Source organism: Mauremys mutica, chromosome 4 (genome assembly GCF_020497125.1).
Source record: "Mauremys mutica isolate MM-2020 ecotype Southern chromosome 4, ASM2049712v1, whole genome shotgun sequence".
NCBI classification, from domain to species: domain Eukaryota; kingdom Metazoa; phylum Chordata; order Testudines; family Geoemydidae; genus Mauremys; species Mauremys mutica.
This window is the reverse complement of record NC_059075.1, coordinates 49042539-49066238: the sequence shown is the minus strand read 5'-3', so window position 1 is coordinate 49066238 and position 23700 is coordinate 49042539. Positions and strand designations below refer to the sequence as shown.

Genomic DNA, 23700 nt, shown 5'->3' with positions numbered 1-23700 from the left:
AAATTCCAATTTTGTTTCTTTGTGTTTTGGTTGCTTATAGATGCACAATTGGATGTTTATTTAATGAGTAATTACATCTGTACAAATGTATGGGTGGTACTCTAATCTAGCAGTAGTCCTACCAAGTCTTCAATGTCATCTGTTACTTCTTGTTTTCCCAGAAGTCTGTCAAAACAGATCATAACTAGACTAGACTACCTATCCAAATGTACTCCCCTCTTCCCCCTCTCCCCATAACTTCATAGTTTCTAAATTAAATAGATGATCTGTTAAGAAAGCTAAAAGTTAGTGGTAGTCTTTGTGCCATATTATTGTTTCAGGGACACCATTGTGAACCTGGAGTAACTCCATTATATTTGGTGTTTGTTTAAAATTTTTTTTTCTTGTTTACAACAAATTCTAAACCTTTATTTTTCTTGGAAGCAATGTGAGTGGTACCAAGTAAAAATTTGATATTGTGTGTGTTTCAGTATGAAGGTTGTTTTGTAATTGCCCATTCTGGATGTTAACATTTTGTTTTCTTCTATGCTTTGTTAGTGACTTGTTCTGCTTAAGGGGGTTGCTGTCAACTATGAAATCTAGTCCATTTAAAAAAAAAATAGCAAATATTAGTTTTTGGTATGTTTGTGTACTCCTGAGTTACTCTACCAAGTTTTTGTTTTTATACTCTGTTTTTAAGCATTTCTTTACTGAAATAAGTATTCAAGGAATATCATACAGATTCCTGCTACTTTTAGTAGGACTTGAATTTTACAAACATAAGACCCAAACCCATCCGTGTAACTTTATTCATATGAATAGTCCCATTAACTTCAGTTATAATATAAAAAATATATTTTGTATTGTTTTTATCTAGGTGAGAATTCAGTGTTCTTTTTTTTTTTTTTTTTTTTTAGTTGCCTTGTGGTATGTGAAAGACAAAAACAAACAAGGGAAACAATGGAACTGATTATGTATAAAGTGCTGCCAAATGTACAGAGCTAACAACCTGAAAAAACCCTACAGAATTTATTTTTCTCTCATCTTTTAGAGTAGTTTAAAGTGTTAATTTAACAACAGTAGTTGAAATTTTTTCAGGCACAAGTTTAAGTTTTGGTGCTTTAAATAATATAAAAGGGTGAAGTCTGAACTACAAATGTTTTAATTTAAAGTATTTATAAAATTTCCTCCTAACTCGAAAAGGGCATTTGTAATATGATATTTGTTAGTTAAAATTAAAATTGATTCACTTTTGCTTATTTATTTTGTATCTTAAATATTCAATGAAACCATAGTCAACTTTTTAAAAAATGACTTTTTTCTCTTATAGGATGATGATTCACCTAATCCTGAATATGTAAGCTCTCACGGTGATGGAGGAAACAAGAAAAACTGAAAATTAATCCTGGAGACGAGGATATACAATTTTAATTTGAAGAGTTTTTTTCAGAATGAAAACCACATTCAGTTACCTTGATGAGTGCAGAAGGACGAGAAGAAAGTTATGATGGCTAAAAACAAAGAGCCTCGTCCTCCATCCTATGCTATTAGTGTGGTTGGACTATCTGGAACTGAAAAAGACAAAGGTAATTGTGGAGTTGGAAAGTCATGTTTGTGCAATAGGTTTGTGCGTTCGAAAGCAGATGAATATTATCCTGAGCATACCTCTGTGCTTAGCACAATTGACTTTGGAGGACGAGTTGTTAATAATGATCACTTTTTGTACTGGGGTGACGTAACACAAAGCGGTGAGGACGGAATAGAATGCAAAATTCATGTAATTGAACAGACTGAGTTCATTGATGATCAGACTTTCTTGCCTCATCGGAGTACGAATTTACAACCATATATAAAACGGGCAGCTGCCTCCAAATTGCAGTCAGCAGAAAAATTAATGTACATTTGCACAGATCAGCTAGGCTTGGAGCAAGACTTTGAGCAAAAACAAATGCCTGAAGGGAAACTGAACATAGATGGCTTTTTATTATGCATTGATGTTAGCCAAGGATGCAATAGGAAATTCGATGATCAACTTAAATTTGTGAACAATCTCTATATCCAGCTCTCAAAATCTAAAAAACCTATAATAATAGCAGCAACTAAATGTGATGAATGTGTGGATCATTATCTACGAGAGGTTCAGGCATTTGCTTCAAATAAAAAGAACCTTGTGGTAGTGGAAACATCAGCAAGATTCAATATCAATGTTGAGACATGTTTTACTGCACTGGTACAAATGTTGGATAAAACTCGTGGCAAACCTAAAATAATTCCGTATCTGGATGCCTATAAGACACAAAGACAACTTGTTGTTACGGCAACAGATAAATTTGAAAAACTTGTACAAACTGTGAGAGACTATCATGCAACTTGGAAAATTGTTAGTAATAAACTGAAAAATCATCCTGATTATGAAGAGTACATACATTTGGAAGGAACAAAAAAGGCCAAAAATACATTTTCAAAACACATAGAGCAGCTTAAACAGGAACATATAAGAAAAAGAAGAGAAGAATATATTAATACACTACCAAGAGCTTTTAACACATTGCTGTCAAACCTTGATGAGATTGAACACCTGAACTGGTCAGAAGCCCTGAAGTTAATGGAGAAAAGACCAGACTTCCAACTTTGCTTTATTGTGTTAGAAAAAACACCGTGGGATGAAACTGACCATATAGACAAAGTGAACGATAGGAGGATACCATTTGACCTTCTCAGTACATTAGAAGCTGAAAAAGTTTATCAAAACCATGTACAGCATCTTACATCTGAGAAGAGGAGGGTTGAAATGAAGGAAAAGTTCAAAAAAACTCTTGAGAAAATACAGTTCATTTCACCTGGGCAGCCATGGGAAGAAGTTATGTGCTTTGTAATGGAGGATGAAGCGTTCAAATATATCACTGATGCGGACAGTAAAGAAGTATATAGCAGGCATCAGAGGGAAATAGTTGAAAAAGCCAAAGAGGAGTTTCAGGAAATGCTTTTTGAACATTCGGAACTGTTCTATGACCTAGATCTTAATGCAACACCCAGTTCAGATAAAATGAGTGAAATTCATGCAGTTCTGAGTGAAGAGCCTAGATACAAAGCTTTACAGAAACTTGCACCTGATAGAGAATCTCTTCTTCTTAAACACATAGGATTTGTTTATCATCCCACTAAAGAAACTTGTCTCAGTGGCCAAAATTGCATGGACATTAAAGTAGAGCAATTACTTGCCAATAGTCTTTTGCAGCTTGACCATGGTCGCTTAAATTTGTACCATGATAGAGCCAATATTGATAAAGTTAATCTTTTCATTTTGGGTAAAGATGGTCTTGCGCAAGAGTTGGCAAATGAGATTCGGACACAATCCACTGATGATGAATATGCCTTAGATGGAAAAATATATGAACTAGATCTTAGGCCAGTTGATGCAAAGTCACCTTACCTTTTAAGTCAGTTATGGACCTCTGCCTTTAAACCACATGGATTTTTCTGTGTGTTTAACTCTATTGAATCTCTCAATTTTATTGGAGAATGCATTGGAAAAATAAGGGCTGAAGCATCTCAGATAAGGAGAGACAAGTATATGGCTAGTCTTCCATTTACGTTAATATTGGCTAATCAGAGAGATAGCATTAGCAAAAACCTACCTATTCTGAGACACCAAGGTCAGCAATTAGCCAATAAGTTGCAGTGTCCTTTTGTAGATGTGCCTGCTGGTACATATCCACGTAAATTTAATGAAGCTCAAATAAAGCAAGCTCTAAGGGGAGTGCTGGAAGCAGTTAAACACAATTTGGATGTTGTAAGCCCAGTTCCCACCATTAAAGATCTGTCAGAAGCTGACTTGAGAATTGTGATGTGTGCCATGTGTGGAGATCCATTTAGTGTGGATCTTATTCTTTCACCCTTTCTTGATTCTCACTCCTGTAGTGCTGCTCAGGCTGGCCAGAATAACTCTTTAATGCTTGATAAAATTATAGGTGAAAAAAGGAGACGAATACAGATAACAATATTATCATACCATTCTTCAATTGGTGTAAGGAAAGATGAACTAGTTCATGGGTATATACTAGTTTATTCTGCTAAAAGGAAGGCATCCATGGGAATGCTTCGGGCATTTCTTTCAGAAGTGCAGGACACTATTCCTGTCCAATTGGTGGCTGTAACTGATAGCCAGGCAGATTTTTTTGAGAATGAAGCTATCAAGGAATTAATGACTGAAGGAGAACATATAGCAACAGAGATTACTGCTAAATTTACAGCTTTATATTCTTTATCTCAGTATCATCGTCAGACTGAGGTTTTCACATTGTTCTTCAGTGATGTATTAGAGAAGAAAAACATGATTGAAAATTCCTATATGTCTGATAGCACCAGAGAATCAACACATACAAGTGAAGATGTTTTCCTGCAGTCTCCCAGAGGAAATTCTCTTGCGTATAATTACTACCCGGATTCAGAAGATGATACGGAAGCACCACCCCCCTACAGCCCAATTGGAGATGATGTGCAGTTGCTCCCGACACCTAGTGATCGTTCAAAAAATCGATTAGACATGGAAGGAAATGAGTATCCTGTTCATAGCACACCACTCAACTGTCATGACCATGAGCGCAACCACAAAGTACCTCCTCCTATAAAACCCAAGCCGCTTGTACCTAAGGCAAATGTGAAAAAACTGGATCCAAACCTTCTAAAAACAATTGAGGCTGGCATTGGTAAAAACCCAAGGAAACAATCCTCTCGAGTGCCTTTGGCACCACCAGAAGATTCAGACCAATCCGATAATTATGCAGAACCTATTGACACTATTTTTAAACACAGAGGTTTCACTGATGATATCTATGCAGTTCCAGATGATAGTCAGAATCGTATTATTAAAATTCGAAACTCATTTGTTATAAATGCCCAAGGAGATGAAGAAAATGGATTTTCTGATAGAATATCAAAGAGTCATGGGGAAAGAAGGCCATCAAAATACAAATATAAATCCAAGACACTATTTAGCAAAGCAAAATCTTACTACAGGAGAACACATTCAGATGCAAGTGATGATGAGCCTTTTACCACATCGAAAACAAAAAGAAAAGGAAGACATCGTGGAAGTGAAGAAGATCCCCTTCTGTCTCCAGTTGAAACCTGGAAAGGTGGCATTGATAACCCTGCTATCACTTCAGATCAAGAGTTAGATGACAAAAAAATGAAGAAGAAAACTCACAAAGTAAAAGAAGATAAGAAGGTAAGTTAGTTCAATCCATTTTGTTAAATGGTGTATAGATGAGTTCCGTTAAGCTAAGATTTCCCCCCCCTTTTTTTTAAACTGTTCTTTGGCTGTCCTAACTTATAAAGCATTAACATTCATTTCTGATTGAAAAGTGGCACTTTATTTATGAATAGATCTGTTCTTTGTGTATATTCAGAGTTGTATTTTTCTTTTGTGCTAGTTTTTACATATTTTAATCTTGTTAGCATTGCACAGCCAGTTTAATATGAGGGAATGAGCTGTTTCCCCCCCCCCCCCTATGCATCAGTTGTTTACAAAGTTCTAGACAGGTTCACCTTCACAAACACATGGGAGGCAGCTGGGACACATCATTTGGCCTCAGATCCTTTACTTTTAGTGAAAATGGAAGAAGGGGGGGAAGGGGGAAAGTCATCTAGAATTTTGAATCCCAGGTAGTTATCAGAGTTAGCATTTAGGAAAAAAAATATTTTTACTTGTAAATTATATACATTTTGCATGGAAACTGGGACTCTAAACATACAATTCTACAAAATTATTTTTAGATATATTCTACATAGAACTACACTTAAATTTTTTTAATATTTATTTGCTATGTTCAGAAACATACACAGTTACTCTGCTCACAAGGCTAAGTAGATCTGTGTACAGATATTGCATCTTTTTTTTTAATTGCTCTTACTAGTATGCTTCAATGGTGTGATTGTTTCACATATGCAACCACATGAAGGGTTTCTGTTTTCAGGATCCCTTTTTAAATTTTTGTTCTCTGGTAGGGTTTCCTCTTTGTTTAAAATATCTAATTATATAGAAAGAATTAAAACTTTGTGGTATGTGTATGCCCTCTATAATTTTCTTCCGGTGTCTAAGGTAGTTGTGCTACACTTTAGTCTCACAAGAATGCTTTGGTCAGTGTACTCCTGGATTTCACTTAATATGATATCAGAAACATATTTGGTCAATTAGTTGTTGTTTTGGTCACTATATAATGTGTAAAGCTTTTGGATGTTGCCTTTTGCAGAATCTTGGAATTTCCCATTAATTTAAGGTTATATTTGCTGTTCTTGAATAGCATTTAAAAACAATTTTTTTTATGAAAAAATTAAAATCCGCATTTTATAAATGGACTACCGTATATACTCGTTCATAAGCTGAAGTTTTTTTAGTAAAAAGGGATGCACCAGAGAAGGGAGTCGGCTTATGAATGGGTAAAGAGAGGGAGAGGTGGGATACAGCCCCTCCCCCCAACAGAGGGAGCAAGGAGAGGCAGCACAGCCAAAGGGAAGAGGTGGGGCCAGAGTCTCTCCACTTCTGGTCGCGCTGCTTTCCCCCAGTCTCCGAAGCAGCTTCAGCTCCAGGGCTGGCAGGCTGCAGCCCTGCTGCTCGGCCCCACCCCCCAGAGCAGGCTGTGGCCCCGCCACCGGAGCACACTGCGGGTCTGCCACCCGACCCAGCCCGCTGGAACATGCTGTGGTTGCATCACCCGGTCTGGCCTGCTGGAGCAGGCTGCGGCCGCGCTGCCCAGCTTGCCGGAGCAGCTCCAGCCAGGTCAGAGACATCCTCCCCTGGCCCTCCCCAGATAAGGTGGGAAGGGATGGGATGGGGAAAGTGTGGGCGTTCTGGGCTAGGGGTGGGGTCATGTGGGGGGTGGTCACAGGGGTTACTCCTCTCACACCCAGCTTCTCCCCCTCTTCCCCCCCCCGCCCAAAAATTCCCAACTAGTTGCTGTCCCGGCCTGTCAGGGTAAGCAGCTGGCACGCTGGGACACTTTGTTTACTTAGGTTTACTTCCGTGCCTGCGGACGCTCGAGGTAATCAACCATCTTGGCCCACCAGCGGCTTATCCTGATGGCTCGGGAGTCAAAGTTTGCTGACCCCTGAATTATAGACTTGGCTTATGAATGGGTTATAAAAAATTTCCATTTTTACTTATTGATCTTGGGGGGTCGGCTTATAAATGAACCGACTTATGATTGAGTATATAGAGTACTTTCTGTAATACAGTATTCAGTATGAAGTCACAGCCAATTTCTTGAGGCTCCCAAACTAACACGAACAAAGCCTTCATATTCATGAAATATCTTCAACAAAGTTGTGTAGTTACAAAAATACTCACTTTGAAGTTATGCTTTTTAACAAAGTTCAGTAACGTTTAAATAATTTTGTAATAAACCTAATCGAGGGGTGCATATTACTTTGGGTGCAAACAGTCTTGCTGTGTCGAGTTGAAAATGTCCTTTGCTGACCTGCGTTACTGGCACAAAGTTGCTCTGAAGCTGGCATATATACCTACGGCAGGATCATCGAAGTCAAGGGTTCTCAAACTGAGGGTAGGGGTCATGAGCTGTCAGCCTCCACCCCAAACCCCACTTCACCTCCAGCATTTATAATAGGGCTAAATATAAAAAAAGTTTTTAATTTATTAGGGGGGTTGCTGTGTGAAAGAGGTCACCAATACAAAAATTGGAGAGCCACTGATCTAAGTGTAAGAGGATTCTCTGGCAGAGTGGAAGTTCAGTTTGGAAGGGTGTAGTCCTTTCTTCTTTTCCTACACCTCTTAGACGTCATTAATCCTGGGCATATTCTGCATCACTGCACATGTGCAGAATTTGTCCCCTGCAGATTTCTTTGCTTCCCTGCAGAAAAGGGAAGCAAAGGGAAGCCACAAGAGCAGTCATGCAACCCTCCCCAGCTGTATGTTTTGGGTGACCAGGACAGCCAGCAGAGAGGTAAAATCACTGTGAGGTGGGGGGTGGGACTGCGGAAGACCCGGCTGCTAGTCCCGGCTAGGCTGGGGAGAAATCTTTGCAAACTCCCTGCCCTCCGCCCACCCTCCCCCCCACTTCTTGCACCCATGGCTCCTCAGCTGCATGAGGAGGGATCCCTGTACAGGGAGTTGGTCCACCATCTCCCTAACCCTGTGTATCCAGATCCCCTCATACCCAGTCCCTCCCACTGAGCCTCACCCCCCTGCACTCAGAGCCCCCCCGATGAGCCCGATTCCCCCTGCACCTGGACCACCACAGTGAGCCACCCGCACCTGGATCCCCACCCCAACGAGCCCCAACCAGCTACACCTGGATCCCCACCCCAATGAGCCCCACTCCGCCAGTATCTGGATCCACTACTGAGTCCCCACACCCAGGGCCCCGAGCTGAGCTCCAGCCCCCTCACACTGACCCCCCTGCTGATCCCCAATCACCTTCACTTGGACCCCCCCTGCAGAGTCCCATTACTGTTGCACCCAGAACTCCCCCCCCCCCCAACAAGCACCTGTGCAGCCAGATGTCACCTGCACCTGGGTCCCCCCCTGAGCTGCCCGCACCCAGATTGGCTCACACAAACCCTCTCAGTCCACACCTGGATCCCCCCACACTAAGCCCCTACACACTTGGATCCTGCCTTGCTGAGCCTGCCTGCTCACAGCTGGTGCACCTGGAATGGAGGGACAGGGTCCTGGGGTGTTTCTGGGGCAGGCCCGGTCCTTGTGCTGTGAGGGTTGGGTGCAGCCTCACACCTGAGTCTGTGTCCGGGGGCGTGGATGGAGGACTGCACAGCGATCTCCCACCTCTGTGCAGTCAGTGGCCTGTGCTCCCCAATGCCATGCTGGAACTTCCACATTTATTTGACAAATAAAATTTTTAGAATTTTACAATATTGTGCACAGAATTTTTAAATATAATAAATATAAAACTGTTATTGCATTTTTGTTTAGAGGCTTTTAAACTTTTTTCCCCTTCAACCATGAAAGGACTGCTGTTATAGATTTACGGTTAGAAGGGTGTATATACAGGCTTCTTAAATTTGTTAATCAGTCTCAATTGTTCAGCTGTAGGAGGTGGTACAGGACAGTTGGCTGCCTTTCTCAGCAAGTGACTATTTCATCTATGACATATGGTACAATATTTTTGTAATAGAAATTACTAGACATACTTTGTGGAATGTACTGTTATGTTTCAGATAGATTTGTGGCCCATGCATTCATAAAACTTTTTGGAAACTTCCGGCTTGCTTGTTGTAAGTATGTAAAGAAAATGAACGTTAAAAAAACAAACAAACAACAAAAAAACTATGCATGGACTGGTGTCCTCTCTTTCTCTGTTGGTGTCACGAACACCTATCATTCTATAGTTACTGAGAAATTCCAGGTAAGATGCCTTTAGAAGCTTCTGACTACTCAGTTTAAATAGTACCTGTTGAAACACACTCTCCTTTCTTTTCTGGCTAAGGGAGTGAAAGACTTGGTATTTAATCTGGGTCTCTTGTATAGCACTGCAGAGGACTCTTTGCATAGAAGGTTGTGGAAAGTTTTTAGGTTTTTTAATCTTCTGTCTGCTATGAATCAAAGTAATTATGTATCTGAAGGCAGAATTTTTCAGTACAGACGCCCCCCCGACTTACGCAGTCGTTCCGTTTCAGAAAGCCTTGCGTGACTCGAATTTTGCGTAAGTTGGAAACGTATACCCGTACGTTATACAAATATTTCCTCAACGCCAAAATCTTATTTCTGGCTTATTCATAGATTCTAGGACTGGAAGGGACCTTGAGAGGTCATTGAGTCCAGTCCCTTGCCCTAGGTACTGTCTAGACCATCCCTGATAGACATTTATCTAACCTGTTCTTAAATATCTCCAGAGATGGAGATTCCACTACTTCCCTAGGCAATTTATTCCAGTGTTTAACCACCCTGACAGTTAGGAACTTTTTCCTAATGTCCAACCTAAACCTTCCTTACTGCAGTTTAAGCCCATTGCTGCTGCTTCTATCCTTAGAGGCTACGGTGCACAAGTTTTCTCCCTCCTCCGTATGACACCCTTTTAGATACCTGAAAATTGCTATCATGTCCCCTCTCAGTCTTCTCTTTTCCAAACTAAACACACCCAATTCTTTCAGCCTTCCTTCATAGGTCATGTTCTCAAGACCTTTAATCATTCTTGTTGCTCGTCTCTGGACCCTCTCCAATTTCTCCACATCTTTCTTGAAATGTGGTGCCCAGAACCGGACACAATATTCCAGTTGAGGCCTAACCAGCGCAGAGTAGAGCAGAAGAATGACTTCTCGTGTTTTGCTCACAACACACCTGTTAATGCATCCCAGAATCACGTTTGCTTTTTTTGCAACAGCATCACACTGTTGACTCATATTTAGCTTGTGGTCCACTATAACCCCTAGATCCCTTTCTGCCGTACTCCTTCCTAGACAGTCTCTTCCCATTTTGTATGTGTGAAACTGATTTTTCCTTACTAAGTGGAGCACTTTGCATTTGTCTTTATTAAACTTCATCCTATTTTACCTCAGACCATTTCTCCAATTTGTCCAGATCATTTTGAAATATGACCCTGTCCTCCAAAGCAGTTGCAATCCCTCCCAGTTTGGTATCATCTGCAAACTTAATAAGCGTACTTTCTATGCCAATATCTAAGTCGTTGATGAAGATATTGAACAGAGCCGGTCCCAAAACAGACCCCTTCGGAACCCCACTTGTTATACCTTTCCAGCAGGATTAGGAACCATTAATAACTACTCTCTGAGTACGATTATCCAGCCAGTTATGCACCCACCTTATGGTAGCCCCATCTAAATTGTATTTGCCTTGTTTATCGATAAGAATATCATGCGAGACCATACCAAATGCCTTACTAAAGTCTAGGTATACCACATCCACCGCTTCTCCCTTATCCATAAGTCTCGTTATCCTATCAAAGAAAGCTATCAGATTTGTTTGACATGATTTGTCCTTTACAGATCCATGTGGCTATTCCCTATCACTTTACCACCTTCCAAGTATTTGCAGATGATTTCCTTAATTACTTGCTTCATTATCTTCCCTGGCACAGAAGTTAAACTAACTGGTCTGTAGTTTCCTGGGTTGTTTTTATTTCCCTTTTTATAGATGGGCACTATATTTGCCCTTTTCCAGTCTTATGGAACTTTTTCCATAAGTGCGAATTTGTGTAAGTCAGGTCTTGCCTAACTGGGACCAGATGGCATTCATCCAAGAGATTTGAAAGAACTCAAATGTGAAATTGCGCAACTACTAACTATAGTTTGTAACCTGTCCTTTAAATCAGCTTCAGTACCCAATGACTGGAAGATAGCTAATATAACGCCAATATTTTAAAAGGGCTCTAGAGGTGATCCTGGCAATTACAGACCGGTAAGTCTAACATCATTACCCGGCAAATTGTTTCAACTAATCGTAAAGAATAAAATAGTCAGATACATAGAAGAACATAAATTGTTGGGCAAAAGTCAACATGGTTTCTGTAAAGGGAAATCATGTCTTACTAATTTATTAGAGTTCCTTGAAGGGGTCAACAAACATGTGGACAAGGGGGGATCTAGTGGACATAGTGTACTTAGATTTCCAGAAAGCTCACCAAGGTCCCTCACCAAAAGCTCTTACGTAAATTAAGTTGTCATGGGATAAGAGGGAAGATCCTTTCATAGATTGAGAACTGGTTAAAAGACAGGGAACAAAGGGTAGGAATAAATGGTAAATATTCAGAATGGAGAGGGGTAACTAGTGGTGTTCCCCAAGGGTCAGTCCTAGGACCAATCCTATTCAACTTATTCATAAATGATCTGGAGAAAGGGGTAAAAAGTGAGGTGGCAAAGTTTGCAGACGATACTAAACTGCTCAAGGTAGTTAAGAGCACAGCAGAAAGGAAGAACTTCAAAAAGATCTCACAAAACGAAGTGATTGGGCAATAAAATGGCAAATGAAATTTCATGTGGATAAATGTAAACTAATGCACATTGGGAAAAATAACCCCAACTATACATACAATATGATGGGGGCTAATTTAGCTACAACTACTCAGGAAAGAGATCTTGGAGTCGTCATGGATAGTTCTCTGAAGACGTCCATGCAGTGTGCAGTGACAGTCAAAAAAGCAAACAGGATGTTAGGAATCATTAAAAAGGGGATAGAGAATAAAGACGGAGAGTATCTTATTGCCCTTATATAAATCCATGGTATGCCCACATCTTGAATACTGCGTACAGATGTGGTCTCCTCATCTCAAACAAGATATACTGGCATTAGAAAAGGTCCAGAGAAGGGCAACTAAAATGATTAGGAGTTTGGAATGGGTCCCATATAAGGAGAGATTAAAGAGGCTAGGACTTTTCAGCTTGGAAAAGAGGAGACTAAGGGGGGATATGATAGAGGTGTATATAAAATCATGAGTGATATGGAGAAAGTGAATAAGGAAAAGTTATGTACTTGTTCCCATAATATAAGAACTAGAGGCCACCAAATGAAATTAATGGGCAGCAGGTTTAAAACAAAAAGTTGTTCTTCACACAGTGCACAGTCAACCTGTGGACCTCCTTGCCTGAGGAGGTTGTGAAGGCTAGGACTACAACAGGGTTTAAAAGAGAACCTCCATGAATCCCGTTAAGTCCATTAATGGCTATTAGCCAGAATGGGTAAGGAATGGTGTCCCTAGGCTCTGTTTGTCAGAGGGTGGTGGTAAACAACAGGAGAGAGATCACTTGATCGTTACCTGTTAGGTTCACTCCCTCTGGGGCACCTGGCATTGGCCACTATTGGTAGACAGGATACTGGGCTGGATGGACCTTTGATCTGACCCAGTACGGCCATTCTTATGTTCTTAAGCATATATAAGAATTGTCCAAAGGCTAAAAGATTGAAATAAAGTTTTTTTTCGGCTGCCAGCGAGTTGCGGATGACCATATTTTTCAACGAGGCTGCTACAGGAGGATATTCATGCATGTCTGACTCCTACCACTCAACAAAATCTATGTAAAACTACTGTAAGTGATGTTGAAGTTAAAATTATAGTAAGCAGATGGGCAGATCTCTCTTTTGGGCATCTGTTTCAGGAAAACATTTACATTCCAATACTTGTTTTAAGTGAATTACAAACAATACATTTTAATTTCCCTTTCTTCAATCATAATTAAAACATAATAGCATTATTATTAAATGTTTCTATAAATGTGACTGAAGATTTTTGCCCTTTTTTGAAAATAAATATTAAATGGACCCTATTGGGATTTAACGTGGGAAACTGAGTCCAGCCAATTTAGGCTTAATGAATTTCTGCCTTTATTTATACAATTTCAGACAGAATTGTCACTTGTACTGTCTGAACATATATTTAATTTACCACATTTCAGGGCACCTGGAAGTTCTCCTATACTCTGATGGTTGTCACTCCTCTGATCCCTCAGTCTGTTCTTTCAGTCCTGTTCCTGCTGTTTCTCCAATTTGGGCCTTGTTTACTTCAGTATTTTTATACATTTCCTCATTACATATTTGTTAACCTTTCTCCAATCAATTTTAAGCACATTAAGCAAGCGTTTTAGGTCATACATGCACAAGCTTCAATTTACACAACTTTTGCTGTTTAATTTCCATGTCGTCATGTTTCAGTGTCATCCTTCCCCTGGATTTTCCCATGAAAAGAGGGCTTCTTGTCATTATAGGTGTGTGTATTTTTATCTCAGAACTTCCAGCACAACATGCTACCTTTGTCCTGTCAATAATAAAATAATTTTAAGCAAATCTATATGAGAGGAGGAGAATTGGCAAAACCACACTCATGCTAGTAAGGCCTTGACTTAAGTGTTACCTTATCTAAATTCATTCACAATTCATAATTATAAATTATTAAAATATAACTCTTAATCTTACCGTTTAGCTATTCCATATTACAAGTCACAAACAGTATATGTGTGTCATTGTACTCCTACCCATGAATCTACTTGGTGGTGGGGACCTTTTAATATCACCACCAGTTTTTTGTCTTCTTCAAACGTATTTTTCAGGGGACTTTTGTCTCTCAAAGTCCAAAACCTTACATTTGTGAAAAATGGATTTGCTTTTCTCTACTCCTTCAACTTCCCCTCCCCCGTGTGTGTGGAAAAATTGATGCAGCTGGACCCCCCCCCCCCAAGGGTGAAGAACCTCAGGAGGAGCAGAGGTACATTGATGAGCAAGAGGAAGATGCACGCCTGGGAGGTGCATACATTGATAGGCTGGGGGACAGATAGATATGATGCTGGGGACAGCACAGAATTCATCAAAATTTTGGGATTTGGAGAGAAGTAGGAAGATCCACATCATCAGGCAGCCAGCGAGAGCTCCTGTAGCAGGGGCCAAAATCACCTTTCTCTACAAATTGAGAGATCTGGCCACACTGGTTTGCCACACACGCATTCAGGGTGGCCAGGGGGAGTTCAGAAATGAAAAAATTGTCTTGTACTTTTTGGTGTATTAAAAATTGGTTTTGGGGCCAGTCGTGATGATTTTGCGATTTGACTCATGATTTTAGAACTTTTGGGGGTTGGCAAAACTGAGGACTTTTCCTGCAGTAGCTCCTCCTGGCTACCAAGGGCTGGCTGTGTAACGCTGAACACAAAAACGGGGACCAGGAAAACTTTCCTGTGTACTGAATGCACCTCTCTTCCACCTCCCACCTGGAAAAAATTTTTTTTACCCAGCCGCCATGCAGTAGAGGAGGAAATAGTTTAACTTGCTTGATGAATGCTGTGGGAGGGCAGGGACAAGCTGGAATAGACAGGAATATGCTAAAAACAGGTGGTAAGAGGGCAGGAGGCATGTGCATGTGGATAGGAGCGGGGAAGGGACAGAAGTAGTGTTCATGTGGATAAGAGCTTGGAAGGTGGAGGGGGTGGGGCAGGAGTCTGTCAGGGGAAATAGGGCAGATGAAGGCAGGGAGTATCCGTGAAGGGGAGGTGCAGAAGTGTGTCTAACTCCTAGAAGCAGCAAAGAATCCTGTGGCACCTTATAGACTAACAGTTAGTCTATAAGGTGCCACAGGATTCTTTGCTGCTTTTACAGATCCAGACTAACACGGCTACCCCTCTGATACTTAACTCCTAGAAAACATTCTCCTCCAGAACTTTGAATTTAGTCCAGGGTCTTGGAGTCTCAATAGTCCTCTGCTGTCTTCCAAACAGTGTGAAACGCACTGGCAAAATGTCTTTTCCCTTTATCGTTTCTATTCTGCGTAGAGGGTAACTGCTATCAGTTACTCAGTTAACTCAAGTAGTTTGCGTGATCTGTGCTCCGGCTCTCACGGTTCCAACTCTTCTAATGAGCTGTCTGGTAGTCATAATGGTTCCACATGTTATTCCTGTGAGGTTATGTTTTTTTTGTTTTATTTTTTTTCCAATAGGCTTTTTTAAAAAATTAGGAAATTGCCTTAAAAATACCTTAAGAGAATATTACAGTTACAAAGTCAAGTACTCAAAAATAAGGACATTTCAGTGTTGGGGTACACACTGCTGTGCCTGCAGCTTTTAATCTTATTGGCAGTGGGTCAGCTTTCATGTGAGTGCAGCACGGGCTTCAGGATCAGGAAGTACCCACACTGCCAAGTCCTCTCAAAGCCAAACATCCCAAGTCCCTTATGCCTGAACTATAAGTGAAGCATATACTTAGAGGGATCTCTGGGGAAAGGAGTTGATGAGGGTGAGAACTGACCCTGAGAAAAAAAACACTTTTTTTTTTTTTTATATCCTTCTTAGCTTTTTCTCTTGCCCTATTCCACTGCCAACAGGATTCTGGAGTGGCTGTGCACAGAATATGGCACTCATGTGCTGGCACGGCTTTGTGTCAGTTACCTCACCTGTCCTGCTCAAATTGCTGTAATGGTAAGATGTACCAGCACCGCTTCATTTCTTCTCCTTGCCTCCTCAGGAAAACACAGAGAAGAACTTAACACATTTATCCATCCTCACTGTAGTGTATGAGTGCTTCTCCACCATTAAAGAATTTTATCCCTCACAACACTCATGTGAGGTAGGGAGGGTATTATTCTTGTGTACATTGATCTAATCCAGTCTCCTCAGAAGGAGAAGCCCTGCAGTAGGCAAAGGGGTAATAATTTACAAATACTCAGCTTTGGGGGGAAGCAGTTACTTTTAATAATCTGTTATATGCAGCCCAGTTTAGAAGGTAGACATTTCTTGGTCTGTTTTTTTCCATTGTTGGGGAGGATGCTGCAGTGTTTTATCCTGTGCAACAGATACGTTTTTAATTACTTTCACACCAAGGAAAATACCCTCCTTTAAACATGAGATTGAAGAAACTGTGTGAAATTTCAGAAGAAATAACTTCTAAAGAAATTCTGTCTTTAAATATCCTAATAGGTCCTTGTGTCTTGCAAGATGATGATTTAGTAAGGAGCTTTTTCCTAATATAAAATCTTGGATTATATGCTGTACTCTAAATATTAATTCAGGTGATAATCTTTTGGACATATCAGCAGAACTATAATTATGGTCAGTAGTTTGAATAACATTTTATTGAAAAGTTGCTTAACATTTAAAAGCTTGCTTTTGTAGTTTTTAGATGGCCTCCAACTCACTATTCTTGTACTATTTTCTAAGTGTTGACTGATGATTGCATCTTTTTGTTGACACATACTTGACTCTGATCTTTGTTCAGGTTGACATTTTTGTATGTATATAACTTGTAAATGAAATGTAATTTATTTCTGGTTGCTAGTTTAATTTCCACATTTAGGTGCTGATTATACAAGTGAAATGTAAAAAATAAGTGGATCTGTAGCTGCAAACAGTCTAGTAGTACTACATTTTTGACAGATAAAATGTTTGATATCAGGATAATTTTCATCAGTTGTTTAGTAGCTGAAACATGAATTTCATTATAGAAAGCTCCTGCACATGCTAATAGTAAAAGATTTGGACATGAAATTCAGCTATTTTCTCTTTAGTTTTCACCCAGTGCAAACCTTTTTTAAGACAAAATCACAAGCCTAATGGCAAAACTTTTAATAATAAGCCCCAGTGAATGGGTCCTAGATGCCAAGCTGATGCTACACTGTACTTTTATTTTACATTTGTGATGGGATATTCTGTGTGTGTGTGTGTGTGTGTGTGTGTGTGTAAGTAAGTAAAATAACTAGTGTGCAGAATGCAGTATCCTTAATATAAAACATACTGAAGCAACTTGGTTCTCAAAAGATGCAGAAATATTCTTACCTCTTTTGTTGTCAATGTGAATCTTTTACATCTGTTTTTGTGTATACATAATCATAACTCACTTCTGTAGATTTGTTGTGAAAGTAGCATCATTATAATTTCACTTTGGTGTTTCATGTTAACATGTTAATTAGTTTAAATACAGAAGAAAAAGCGTCATTGCAACTCTAGATAAATAGTATATTATATTCCTGAGGCTGCATATTTGTTGCTCGTGTGTGTGGTGTTTTTTTTTTATCATCCTGTTTGCTTTCTGGTGCAGATACGACCAATCATTTCCATTATGTCAGACTGCTTTTTACTTAAAGCACACTATTTTAAATGTATTTTTACTTAAGTTTTGCCATTAAGGAAAACTCACATACTGTAGATGTGATCTAAATCGAGGGTTTGTATTGTGAATGTTTTATTACACTGCTTAATAACAATATTTTTGGAGTAACTGTGGTATGTTTTGTTGTAGCAGAAAAAGAAAACTAAGGCATTCAATCCTCCAACCCGTAGAAACTGGGAAAGTAATTACTTTGGGATGCCCCTACAGGATCTGGTTACACCTGAGAAGCCCATACCACTGTTTGTTGAAAAATGTGTGGAATTTATTGAAGATACAGGTAGGATAGAAGTATTGTTGGAAGAAAGATTTTTACCCTTTTCTTCAGTGAGGAATGTATGTCTTTTCTTTAGTTGCAAAATTGATTTTATAATTTTACTTTGACATACAAGTGCATATTTGTACAATTTTAAGATTTTGTTTACTGTAAGGTAAAAATACACTTCAGGAAGATTGAATATGTTTAGACCATATGCTTAAAATGATTGGTTTTATGGGTATTTACACACGCAATTTTTAAATATAGCCACTGCAGCTCTTTAAATAAGCGGCTAGCTTCATTTTTAATGTAAGTAGAATTATTTAGAACTTTAACACGACACCATGATTGTCACTAATATATTTTGCATGATCATATATAAAAAAACTCAGTCCACATTTTTCAAGTGGTGAAAACAATTTCTTGATTTAATGTGAGTGCAATTTGTTCAATAAAATCCTTTCTACCAACTTAAATTTTCTTTTTAAATTGACCAAATAATGCTTTTTAGTGGTTCTCTTATGATATTTAACATTTTTCATGTAGAAATTACTGTTCATGCAGTACATTGAAAGAAAAATAATTTGATTGTGTAGTCCAACTCTTCTGAGGATTCTCTAATAGTGAAAAATATTTGAAAACAGTATATGCATGCACATTCTCTAATACAGCATAACACACATTCTTAATCTGTTTTGTATTTTTTTTACGCCAGTGAAAGTATCATACTAAGATGTTACTGATTCATGTTGGCCAGCATTCTTACCCCCTGTAGCATCCCAATGATCTCAATGGTTGTAGGGAGACACAGTATATCTATTGCTAATAAAATATAACTGGATATTTTTATCAGTAATACAAATGCTGTTTAGTATGTGCTATTGTAATGTTTCCAAGGGAGCTCCTACAGGTGATATGACTAATAGTCATTGCCATGGAGAAGTTCCAGCTGTCATATGTGGCATTGATATGATGTCCATACATTAGATGAACTGATCAGGCATTGACCTTTTGTAGGATCAGAAAATTAAGAAAATGAATTGTCTGTCTCTAACACTTTTCTTTCATGACTTCCCTGCCTGAAGGCAAGAGCTGGTGTTTGACCCATCCCCCCCCCCCAAAAAAAAAAGAGAGAGAGAAGGCACTGTATACAGTAGTCTACTAGATAATGGCTTGCAAATGTTACCAGAGTATGGCAGATGAATATGTTCATTGGTGGTGAATCCATTGCCCAAATCAAAAATGTTCTCTTAAAAATGGGACTAAAATGTTCTAAGTTAAAATAACTTATCAACACATATTTTGGAAGAATAAATTAGCTTTTAGAAAGTCTACAGATAGATAATATGCAATATTATCTAAATAAAGTCTTGCATATTCATAGGTCTTTTAGCTGTCAAATGATAAATTGGACATTTAATTTTGTGAGAGCACTTTGAATTATCTGAGAGAAGTTAATTTTGAATCCTATATTAATCGGGGAATTTTACAGGTGACTGCTTGTTGAATGCCACAGGGTGTCCATGGAGGCACAGAGCATCCACCAATCACTTGGTATTTCTTGCAGCTGACCTTATATCCTGTCTTGTGCTGTCTTTCTGCATTTTTCAGAGATACTACTGTCGTATCTTTCAAAGACTTTATTACAGAATTAGCTTTGTCAGATCCTTTTAGGACCCGCATCAAATGCTCAGCAGTCAATTAATCAAAAGTGTGGAGTTTGTCTCCAGCCATCATTGGTATGATGGCCATGGCATCGCTGAAGTACACTGTGGATTTTTTTCTCGTGGGTTTTTAGCTCATGGATTCTTTCAGCTTGAGCTCCTAGTTGATGCCCTAATTCAGCTTTGCCTGACATATGCACATAGTCCTGTTGGGTGATTAAGAACAGTTCCCATTGAAACATCTTTGTCTTGCTGAGGACAGGGCTCTGCAGCACAATTTCTGGACCGATAGCTACTGTGATTCTTCTTCCCTTGCCAGAATTCAAATGTGGTCGTCTTGGCCATGTCAGCAAATGTTTTGATGGCAGTTTTCTTGACTCAGCTGAAGAAGCTAGATGTCCCATCAGAATCAAGTGTACTGCTCACCAATCTCTCCATTTATTCTTCACCAACATCTGCTATTGTCAGTAGAGTCTCTTGTATATCTGATGTCACATGCAGTCTGGTAGATATGCTGATATTCACCTCTAGATGTGATTCAGGATCAATGGGTTTGTCAGATTATTAATGACATGGTTGGTAGGAGCTGTAACATGCTTTACATCCCTCTTCAGTTCAGAGGCGAGGTCTTGTTTGTGAACTTTGTCTTCACTACTTTTTGTTGGGCCACTTCTTTCTCTATTACGAATAGCGTTTGCATATTCATACTATGAAGCTGTGTATTATCATGCATAACACTAATACTGACCTGTGTATAAGTGACACAGAATTAAAAAGCTAGTCTCTAGAGTACTTCAAAAGCTAGTAGTGCATGCACAGTCTATTACAAATTAAAACCTTCTACTAAGGCTATGTCTACGCTACTGCGGTAAGTCGACCTATGCTGTGCAACTCCAGCTATGTGAATAACATAGCTGGAATCAATGTACCTTGAGTTACTGCGGAGTCTACACCGCAGGGGGATGACTGGAGAAAATCTCTCGTCGACTTACCTTACTCTTCTCGTCGGGGGTAGAGTACAGGGGTCAACTGGAGAGTGATCTTCAGTCAGTTTGGTGGGTCTTTACTAGACCTACTAAATCGACGGCCGGTGGATCGATCTCAGAGTGTCGATCCCTGCCATAGTGTAGACCTGCCCTAAGAAGACTAGAGGCTGCATTTATGAACAAAAGCTTGCAAATGGAGAAGCATTACATTAGGAATTCACATACATTATATCTACCCACTATGCTGTGCAAGCCATAAGAACACATACTCCTGGTGCATAACCTTTAGCTTGAGACTGATATGGGCAGCAGTGTTTAGCTGAAAATATAGAAAACTGTTATCACTTGTGAAATACTTCAAAAATTAAGAATATGCAATGTGAAAATATTTCATGTTAGTATGTTGCAAAAGGTTATTTGCTATTTTTGACACATGCTAAAGAGTTTAATCATTTTGGGGCGGGGCATGGAGGGAAACCCTTGACCATTCAAAATTACTAAAATCTCTTAATACGTTGTCATTTGGTAGCTTTGACCAATAAATACCATATTATGGTGTTGAGATTAATATAATCGGTAATAGCTATAGTCAGTAATCATGTTGCAGTGTTTCTGGAACTGTGCAAAAAAAAGGACATTTTTAAATTTTGAGTACCATTGTTTTACCTCGTCTACAGACTTATGGTACCACTTGGCAGCTCAACATCAGATCTCATCTAAACATACTAAAATAAACTTTCAAATCATACGGTGGGTATATTAAACTCCAAAAATATGGCCCTTTTTGGAGAATTGCCACACTTCTACTGAGGTAAGGAAGGGACTTGGCATGTTAGGGTCCTGCAGTTTTATCTACATAGGCTAAAAATTCAAGGACATCCCACTCTCTCAAAGTTCTAGAAAGTGGGCATGTTAGCTTAACTGAAGCTGCATTTAGCAGAAAAGTATAGTCTAGTGTACTATCTCTGTAAGGTGGAAACAGATGTAAATTGTATGTATAGTTCTCAACATTTTTATCTCCCACACTGACTACGCAGTGTGCTAAAATTATGCTCTACTTATTAACTTTCCTTTGTCTTTCCCTTATCTGTGTTTATCTGAGAATCTCATCAGATCTAATTTATCCTGGGCTAAAACGTTGTATTATAAGAAATGGTAGCTGTCAAAGTGGAGGAGAAAATTCTTAACATCTTCATTAGAGAACTGCAAATTCATAGTTTCTCTATTAGAGTTCACTGTTGCAAATGTTCACGTTGACTTCTAGTTATAATTACAGTATTCTTAGATGTGAAAGTTTTCAAACTAGTGGCCTCTCCAGGAAAAGGACCACTTCTTTACTGCCAGTGGTTGACAGATCTGATTCTCTCCTCAAATTGGCACGTAGGCTGAAGATTGACTGGAAGGATTAGTAGACCTTCCTACTTAAAGGAAGCTTTAACATAAAAATGGATTCATTTTTGTAACATTTACAGTTGCCAAAAGTTGAGTGTACTTTTGCAGGAAAGCTTGGATTAAGTGAGTTTTGCATTTAGCTCTGAATTCTGCTAATGCTGGTCATTCTTATTTCATCTGGCAGTGAGTTCCATTGTCTTTGTTTGGCTCCCATGAAAGTTCTGTTTCTTGCAGTCATAAATTTGCCATATTGATCAACAGTTTCATTGTTCCAGTGTAGCTGTCATGGGAGGTTGTTGTGGACAGAAAAGCATTCTGTCATGTAGGACTCTGAAAATCTTGACAATAGCCTTGAACTAGTCTGTGTCACTGGGGAGTCAGTGCAAAAAATGGCAAGTTGAGGTAATGTATTCCTGGCAATCTGTGTTTCTGACCAGGCAGGGTGCTCTGTTCTGAATCAGTGGGAGCTTTCTCAGGGCATGGGACTTCATTCCTAATACAGAATTACAAGAATTGGTTAAATTTTTCCCCCATATAAATTCTGCAATGCAATTTTATATTGTCAGTACAAAAGTAGGTGGAATATTGAACAATTTAGGAAAAGCATATTAAACTTGATATAACACAATAAAAACAAGTACTATTTGGATTATACTCCTTTGTGTATTCAGTTAAAAATCTTTATTTTAAATTTTATTTGAGGCTGATCCAGAATTTCCAATGTACCGCTCCAAATGTGTCACAAAGTAGGTTGTTTTGCTTCATGGTACCTTGCGCATTGCTTAAGAGTCCTGCTTGCCACACCCTAACTGAAAGACTTCCTGCCCCAGATGTATCAGGATGCACCAGTCTTCCTGTGTGGATCATGACAATATTGTATATTATTTGTATGACAGCAGTGCCTAGCAGGCCTAACTGGCATCGTCACACTAGATGTAATCTCTGGACCAAGAAACTTATTGTTTATATAGACAAGACAAAGGGTGGGAGAAAAGTGTGATTACCCCATTTTACAGATTGGGAACTGAGGTGCAGAGAGATTGACATGTTGAAGGTCACAGGAAATCTGCAGTGGACGTGGAAAATTAACCCAGAATTTTCTGAGTAATAGTCCAGTGCTTTTAATCACAAGGCTGTATCATTTCTCTCATTGTTGAGGAAGGAAAAGATTTGTCTGATTCAGCTGGCGTTATACAATTGTTGGGTTTGATAGCTGTAACAGTATTTGGAGTTATGGGCATAGGTACCTATGAGGCAGTCTCAGTGGTCCCATGCTGCACGGCTTTCATGTTGCAGTTATGTAATTGAACTAGAATAATATAAATACATACAACTGAAGGCTAAGATACTAAAAGCCATTTGGCCATATGTGAATTTAATTGGCATTAGTAGGAAAACTGCCTTTCTTTCATTTTCAGAGGTGTGGGAGCATACCCATGACCTCTTCCTCCCTCCAACCCCCACTGTTCAGCATACTACTAACAGATATTTGTCAGCTATTATATGTTGTTCTTGTTTAATTCTGTTTTCCTCCTTAGTCTCTTTAGGTTCAGACTTCCAAGTACAGAACATATTTAATATCAGTGTTGAGGAGTCCTAGTTTTTAACTGAGCTTTTGAAATGACTGAAGAGAGATTGAAAATAGCCAGGGTGGATTTGATTTAAATCACTAGTCAGGAAGACTCGATTTAATCATGGATTTTGACATAAAAGTGCATTCTTGTTGATTGTTATAACCTTAATATTCTTCACAACTCAGAGAGAGATGTAGGTTTCATTTTTAGAAGGTACACACTATACATTTTTAAAGTGATTTATTTTGAAAACTTTTCAGATTAGTTTTACAGCAATCAT

General features: G+C 39.1%; 1 protein-coding gene across 3 annotated transcripts in view; it reads left to right on the top strand.

Annotated features, from left to right (window-relative positions):
• ARHGAP5 (Rho GTPase activating protein 5) overlaps nt 1-23700 on the top strand; it is an 86974-nt gene that overhangs the window by 8592 nt on the left and 54682 nt on the right. The window contains exons 3-5 of one of the 3 annotated variants that reach the window (XM_045015743.1): nt 1310-1336; nt 1418-5209; nt 17678-17825. In XM_045015743.1, the coding sequence (XP_044871678.1) occupies nt 1484-5209; nt 17678-17825 (3874 nt within the window). In that variant the 5' untranslated portion in view covers nt 1310-1336; nt 1418-1483. Of the gene's footprint in view, nt 1-1309; nt 5210-17677; nt 17826-23700 lie in introns of all 3 variants that reach the window. The other 2 variants (XM_045015742.1, XM_045015744.1) reach the window with 2 other exon arrangements.